Consider the following 8536-nt stretch of genomic DNA (forward strand, 5'->3'; position numbering starts at 1 on the left):
AAAACAGGCAAGTGGCTGTCAGCCAGATTGTTTGGACTAAGGGTTTATGAAACCTAAAGTAGACCCCAGAATCGACCGTTCCGGAGACGCTGAGCCACAGTGAGATGTGCTTACAGGCATCTAAGCCTATGGAGGGGTCAGCCTCAGAGTGGTAAGCTCCAATTTTAAAATCCTAATTTCTCTTTTGGTTTTGGAAGAGGTATTCATTGGGTAAAGTGGGCTCAATCAAAGGAGGATGACCAGAATGAATACAGGGTGCCAAAGCACCCCAGAAACAAGTGGGTGGTTGGCTGTGAGAATTGTACTTGGGCCAATACAGAAACTGACGTCGGTGGGTTGTGGTACAGGATACTGAAAATTGTTCTAGGACTAAAACTAGAGAAAGTGGGTTCAAGATACAGGAGAATTGATTTTGAGTTACCATAAGGAAGGTCTTAGTAATAGCAAAGAACTATCTATAGTTGACCCTTGAACAATGCAGAATTGGACTGCATGTCTCCACTTAAATGTGGATTTTTTTGGATACAGTACAGTATTGTGAATGTATTTTCTCTTACAATCTTCTTCTTTTTTTTTTAAGATTTTATTTATTTATCTGACAGAGATAGAGACAGCCAGCGAGGGGGAACACAAGCAGGGAGAGTGGGAGAGGAATAAGCAGGCTCCCAGAGGAGGAGCCTGATGTGGGGCTCGATCCCATAACGCAGGGATCATGCCCTGAGCCGAAGGCAGACGCTTAACCGCTATGCCACCCAGGCGCCCCTCTCTTACAATCTTCTTAAGAACATTTTCTTTTCTCTAGCCTTATTGTAAGAATACAGTATACAATACATAAAACATACAAAATATGTGTTAATCGACTGTATGTAATTGGGAAGGCTTCCAGTCAACAGTAGGCTATTAGAAATTAAATTTCAGGGGAGTCAAAAATTGTATGAGGATTTTCCAATATGTGGGGCTGGCACATGTTGTTCAAGAATCAACTGGAAAAAGGGAAGGGAATGATCCAAGAGAGTAGGGAGCTATACTTGTTTAGGCCAATTCTGGATAATTACTCAATAGAAATATTGTGGAGTGGTTTAAGCCTCAGACCTGTGTTTGTGTTAAATGACTGTAATTTCCATTTTTACCCTGACAGTCTATGTTTCTGTGAAATTTGGGGTAAGATAAAATACTCAGTTTTTGAAGCTTCCAGGAGAGAACATTATGAACTAGTAAGTATTTTGCTTTTGGTGCCATTTTACAGGTGGAAATGCTCTGAGCCATGAATGATCCCAGTATTAAAGACTCTTCCAGATTTATTGATTGTTTCTGTCAGAGCCTATTCCTAGGTTTGTATGACTAGGACATCTAAACCTGAAATGCCTTTGGTGTCAAAATCATGTATGCAACTCATATTAGATGTTGTTTCAAAATAATCCAGTTTCAACCTCTTAGATTCAATTGTGATCATGCTTAAAACATATCCACGTTAACTGAATTAACTACAAACTCCAAAATAGCGCTTGATGTGAAAACCTGACTTTTTATCCTTTCATCTCTCTTCTGTGTTCTAGCTTAGCACGGAGCTCATAGATTTTAGCACATTGTCCTTCACTTTTATGTCTCCTGAACTAACTCATAACTGTCCACCAAAGTACCATACCTCTTTTAAGAATGTTACCATAGTTCTAAAAGTCAGACCCAGAGGGGTGCTTGGTAGCCTCGGGCAGTTGAGCGTCTGACCATTTCAGCTCAGCCATGATCTCAGGGTCATGAAACGGAGCCCTGAGTCAGCTCTGCACTGTCAGGGAGGCTGCTGAAGATTCTCTCTCTCCCTCTGCCCTCCCTCGCGTGTGCATGCTCTCTACCTCTTCTCTCTCCAAAAAACTAAACTAAACTGAACTAAACTAAACTAACTAAACTAAACGTCAGACCCAGAGATCACTGCCTCTGAGAAAAGGACTTTCTGCCAGCTAGTTTTCTGAGAGCCCCTTTGACATCCTTGTTTCTCAGGCTATAAATTATGGGGTTCAACATTGGAGTCACCACTGTATAGAACACAGATATCGTTTTATTCCCCTTTCTTGTGGTCTTGGAGTTTGGCTGCATGTACGCGAATATTCCTGAGCCATAGAAGAGGACAACAACAATCAGATGGGAGCCACAGGTAGAGAAAGCCTTGAGCCTCCCCTCCCCAGACTGCATCTGGATCACAGTGGAAATAATATTCCAGTAGGAGACAAGGATCAGGCAGACAGGAGCTAAAAGGATGACCACCCCCATTGCAAAGATGGCCATTTCGGTGCTGTAAGTGTCTGCTGAAGCCAGCTTCAGGAGGGCAGGAGGTTCACAAAAGTAGTGATTGATAATGTTCTGTCCTTGATAGGGTAGTTGGAACGTAAAGGTGGTATCCACCAGAGAAACTAGTGCCCCACTGGCCCAGGATCCTATGGCCAACTGGAGACACACCTTTGGGGTCATGATGGTGGTGTAGTGCAGGGGCTTGCAGACAGCCACGTACCGGTCGTAGGACATCACCGCCAGCAGTGCACACTCTGTACACCCAACCAGAAGGAAGACAGCTATCTGTGCCATACACCCAAAAAAAGAAATAGTTTTCCTCTTTACAAGGAAGTGGACCAACACTTGAGGGACAATGCTAGTGGAGAAGCAGAGATCTGCGAAAGACAGGTTTCTAAGAAAAAAGTACATGGGAGTGTGAAGTCGAGAATCCATGAAGATGAGAATGATGATGAGCAGGTTTCCAAGCACGGTCAAAAGATAAATGATGAGAAAAAGAATAAATAGCAGGATCTGGGTCTGCAAGTCCTGGGAAAGGCCAAGGAAAAGAAATTCAGCCAGGAAGGTTTGGTTTTCCTCTCCCATTGAGTTTATGGCTCTTTATCTGTTTGCACAATTAAAAGGAACAAACTTTGGATTTGTGACATCAAGTATTGTAGAAGAGTATCATTCAAGCTCATTTCAAACCAAATCGGATATTTCTAGCTTGTTGCTATTCATGCCATTCTAATTAATGCTAAATAGAATATTTTAATTCTTATTAGTTGGTTCTAATGTAAATCCACTTCATTGTTTCCCAAATCCCCTCTTCCCAGGCCACTTACTTATGGAGTGTGACATTGTTAAAGCCTTCTTGGCTAGTTCTGATATGAGGATATTGGACTTCATGTGGATTTTACTAAATGCCTGTACACATATTGTTACAAAATGACTATGTATACTGTTAGCAGGATTACCTTGTATATAACTGCACCACTAACTGTTCAAAATACCACATATTTAATTATAACATATGCTTGAAAAATGTGAAACAGCTTCCAGGCATTAAACTTAATTTGACCTCTTAAAAAACAATAAATTATTCTTGCTTTAAAAAGAAGGCCTTGGGATACCAGGGTGGCATCTGCCTCTGGCTCATGTCATGATCCCAGGGTCCTGGGATGGAATCCTGCATTTGTCTCCTTGCTGGGCAGGGAGCTTGCCTCCCTCTCTGCCTGCTGCTCCCCCTGCTTGTGCTCTCTCTTTCTCTCTGACAAATGACTAAATAAAATCTTTAAAAAAATAAAGCCTTATCATTTAATACACTGAATATTATTCTATTTGGATTAAAGAGTAAAATACTGAAAGTAAAACAACAAAAAACAGGAAGAATAAGTTAAAATTCTTGTGATATCTGGATAGGATCAGACTGATATACAATCTGTCTAAAAAAACCATGAAGGAAAACATATAGAATGTATAACATAAATCGAAAGACTTCTTGAGATAGTAATATCATGAATAAAATAATAGATAAACTACAAACTGAGGAAAATATTTGAAGGAGACATCAGACAAAATAGTTAATACCTTTATTACATTAAGATTACATAGTAAACACTATGAAAATGGTTGAGGCCAAGAAATAATGGGCCAAGGAATACTTACAAAGAAGAAATGCAAATAGATATTAAGTATAATAAAAACAGTCGATAGTATTATAACTACATAAGTACAACACAACAATGAGAGATACGTTTTTTCACCTGCGCTATTAGCTAATACTTAAACAAAACAAGCACATCACAAAATAGTAACTAGTATTTTTTTAAAAAGATTTTATTTATTTATTTGAGAGAGAGAACGCGAGAGAGCAGGAGCAGGGTGGAGGAAGAGAGAGAGAGGGGAAAAACGAATCCCTACTCCAACCTAGGCTTACCAGAGTTCTGAACTTGAGTGACATTAGGGACTAGTGCAATTAATAAAAAGCAGTGTCTTAGTTTTCATATTTCTCATTTCTTTTGTAGAACTCCAAGGAAAGGAATCCCCTAGGCCTAATATCATATAATACCATCAATAATTGTCCCAATTTCTAAATCCAATTCTAGGAATCTATTCTAAATAAATAAATCTATTCTAAATAAATACTCCAAATTGAAGAAAAATATTCACAAGGATATTTGTGTATCATGTTATATAATAATGGTTAAAAACAGACATACAGACAAATGGAATATAATACAGAACCCAGAAATAAACCCACACATATACAGTCAACTGATCTTTGACAAGGGTGCCAAGAACACACAGTGAGGAAATGATAGTCTCTCTAATAAATGGTATTGGGAAAACTGGATATGCACATGTAAAAAAAAAAAGAAAAAAAGAAAAAAAAGGAAAAGAAAAGAAATTGGACCTTTACCTTACATCATATACAAAAATCAACTTAAAATGGATTAACAGAACACCTGAAACTATAAAACTTGATGAAGAAAACAAAGGAGTAAACTTTGGGAGATTAGACTTGGCAATGATTTTGGATTTGACACCTAAAGCACAAGCAATGAAAAGACAAGTGAGGTAAAACAAACAAACAAACAAACAAACACCTAACAAAAAGCTTCTGTACAGGAAAGGAAACAATCAACAAAATGAAAAGGCAACCTATGAAATAGAAAATATTTGCGAACCATGTATCTGATAAAGTGTTAATATATGAAATATATAAGGAACTCATACAACTGAATGGCCAAATAAATAAAGAAATAAAGCAAATAATCCAATTTTTTAAGTGGACGTGAAAAATGAATAAACATGTCTCCAGAGAAGACATTCAAAGGGCCAAGAGGTACATGAAAAGTTGCACATCATCACTAATCATCATGCAAGTGTCAATCAAAACACTGAAATATTACATTACCCCCGTTGGGGTGGGTACTATACAAAAAGTTAAAAAATACAAAACCCAGACGGTAACTAGTGTTGGCAAGGATGTGGAGAAAAGGAAAACCTTGTACATTGTTGGTGGGAATGTAAATTGGGGCAGCTACTAGGGAAAACAGTTCGGAGGTATCTCAAAAAATTAAGAATAGAATTATCATATGATCCAGCAATCTCACTTCTGAGTATATATCCAAAGGAATTGAAATCAAGATTTTGAAAAAAAATCTGAACTCCCATGTTAAAAAATATCTGAACTCCCATGTTCATTGCAGCATTATTCATAACAGTCAAGACATAGTAGCCATTTAAATGTCCATTAACAAATGCATAAAGAAAATCTTGAATATACACACAATAGAATATTATTCACCCTTAAAAAGGAAGGAAATCCTGCCATATGTGACAACACGGATGAACCTGGAGGACATCATGCTAAGTGAAGTAAGCCAGATACAGAAGAACAAATACACATACACACACAACATGCTCACAAAAAGGACAAATACTACATGATATCACTTATGTAAAATAGTCAAACTCATAGAAGCAGAGAGTGGTATAGTCATTGCCAGGGGCTTGTGGAAGGAGGCAATTATTAGTCAAATTAGATATTGGTCAAACGATACTAAGTTTCAGTTTTGTAAAACGAGTAAGCCCTAGGGATATACTGTACAGCATCGTGCTGACAGTTACTCAAAGAACTACTTCCTCTCCCACGATTACTTCTAAAATTCCACAGGTAATAACTGTTCTCAGCACTGTCAGTAATGTAACGTTGGTCACTTTCTTTTTCCCCTTATTGTCTAGCTGTTACCTGAGCATCTCTGTTTCCTCTATATCCCACAGATAATGATTAATATCCTTAATAATAATAATGACAATCATCTTCCACTGGTACTTACCACAAGTGGTATTGCTAATACCTTAGGGACCAATGTTAATAAAGGCTTTCAAAGTGCACAGAAAGCACCGAAAGAAAAAATCTCCAAAATGTTGGGAGTGATTGACTCTGGATATTGGAATTATGGGTGGGTTATTTTTTTTCTTTTTTAATGTTCTTGTTCTTTCATGTTGTTTTTAATAGGTCATCCTCTATTGCCAATATTGGAAAAATATAAACATGGGAAAATCTAAACAGCACTTAGCTGAGGATGCTCTAAAGTCACGTTATTGCATCTGCTTTGTCTTTTTTTTTAAAGACTGTATTTATTTATTTTTGAGAGAGAGAGAAAGCACAGAGGTAGAAGCAGGCTCCCCGCTGAGCAGAAAGCCCAATGTGGGACTCAATCCCAGGACCCTGAGATCATGACCTGAGCTGAAGGCAGAGGTTTAACCCACTGAGCCACCCAGGCGCCCTGCTTTCAGTCTTAATAAAGTAACTGCTATAGGACCAGCTATCTTGCTAGAAGCAAATATGAAATGGAAGTATGGAATACCTATATTCAGACATTGGACAATAGCCAGTTCAGAAAGCAATCTTGCACAGCAAGGAAATAAGCAAGGTCAGTTCCATGGTCCCACTAACTTAATGTCAAGAGGCACTCTGAGGACCATGGTCCATGGATCTGGAGCCTAAGCAGAGCACTATGGCCTCACTGAGGTGAGGAAACAGAGATCCATAACTGATGGTGCCAAAGCATTTGGAACAAGTGAAAGAGAGCATCAGAAAGGAAGTGGCTGCACAGTAAAGTGGTTTTAGGAATCTGAACAAGTTTGGGCTGAATATTAAGCAAGGCAGGCATAGTATAAGACTGGGCAAGCCTCCCAGAAGGCAATTATTAGGGAAGTCAGGTAAAGCAGCAAGATTTTGGAATTCCAGCCATCCAGAATTGAGGAGCTTCACTGAAAACTCCTGGCAATGAGTTGCTACTTCTCAGAGGACAAGTCTAAGGAATAAAACTGGGATGAATACTATAAACCTCAATATATAAAACCATAGGCATAGCAAGAAATCAAACAGACTATATAAAATGGAATAAAAAATACTCAAACATAAGGCCAATAAGATGAAAAGAAGAAGGAATACTTGGGAAAAATAGAAAGCGAATAATAAGATGGTAGACTTAATCCCAATTGTATTCAGAATTACATTAAAAGTAAATGGATAAAATATTCTAATTAAAAGGAAGACATTGAGACCCTGGGAAGATGGTGAAGGAACCTAAGCTTGTCTTATCCCATGAATACAACTAGGTAACAGTTACATCAGTAAGTAACCCAGAAAATGACCTGACGACCAGCAGAACAAATCCCACAACTAAATGTAGAAAAGAGCCCACAATGAATGAGGTAGGAAGGGTAAAGTCATGCTTTGGGAGTGAAATGGACTGTGGCAGTATGCAGCGGGGAGGTAGCCAGTGGTGCAAATATAGACTATCATACCAGGGAGCCTGCACAGGGAAGATGAAACCCCATAACGTTTGGCTTTGAAAGTGAGAGGGACCAAACCTTGTGAGTTCTTACAACCAGTGGGACTTAAAGACTGGAATTTATAAAAATCAGCAGACTTGGTTCTAGCAGAGCCCAGAGGGTGTTAGGAAGCAAAGTTCCCCCCCTTAAAGAGACAGTACAATAAACAGCCAGGGAAGAAACAGCAAACAGCCAGGGAAGATACATGGAAGCAAGAGTTTCGAAAACACTGGGGGCAGACAGGAGGGCGAGTAATTTGCTCATCTCGGAGTATGCCACAGATAGGCAGTGATCACAGGGAGACTCTTGAGGAACAAAGGAGCTGTCAGGTACCATTTTCCTCTCTTATCCCAACATAAACACAGGGCCACTTTTGGGAACCAGCACAGTGCTGCCACTCACTACCTAACTTGCTCACACCAAGCCCTGCCCACCCACACTTTGGCAGTTCCATCCTTCCCAGTCACACTTGCCTTGGTCCCAGCTCCAGGAGATACCTCCCACAGAAGACCATCACAAACCCCACCAACACCTCATCTTCTGACCCACACAGTTTGTAGGACCTCAGTACTGGAAGCAGCAGCAGGCCTCGATTCACATGTAGACCAGTGCACACCTTATCAAAATGTGACCCACTCATCTGGGGACCACGCACTGTACACAAAGGGCAAAGAGAGCCTCTGCAGACTACTGGACTGAAGGAAAAAATAGCCAGGACTCAGCAGCAGGGCAAATGAAGCACACACAGAAGACACTTCCTGAAGCATTTCTACACACTAATAATAGAAGCAGCAGAAAGGGAGATTAAGAAACAATCCCCTTTATAACTACACCAAAGAGAACAATTTACCTAGGAATGAACTGACGTGAAAGACCTCTACTCTGAAAACTATAAAACACTGATGAAAGAAATTAAAGATGA

The 8536-nt window shown here is 39.4% G+C and overlaps 1 protein-coding gene across 1 annotated transcript; it reads right to left on the bottom strand.

Annotated features, from left to right (window-relative positions):
- Positions 1-1923: 1923 nt before the first annotated feature.
- Positions 1924-2868, bottom strand: LOC123782759 (olfactory receptor 2D3). The gene has a single exon (XM_045783067.2). The coding sequence runs from the start codon at positions 2866-2868 to the stop codon at positions 1924-1926; it is 945 nt and encodes a 314-aa protein (XP_045639023.2).
- Positions 2869-8536: the final 5668 nt, after the last annotated feature.

The sequence above is a fragment of the Ursus americanus genome, chromosome 16, assembly GCF_024610735.1.
Source record: "Ursus americanus isolate L20-20 chromosome 16, mUrsAme1.1.p, whole genome shotgun sequence".
Taxonomy (NCBI): domain Eukaryota; kingdom Metazoa; phylum Chordata; class Mammalia; order Carnivora; family Ursidae; genus Ursus; species Ursus americanus.

Bases quoted from the DNA above. Each gene is read 5' to 3' on its own strand.
- LOC123782759 (XM_045783067.2), bottom strand. From the start codon at position 2,868: ATGGGAGAGGAAAACCAAACCTTCCTGGCTGAATTTCTTTTCCTTGGC.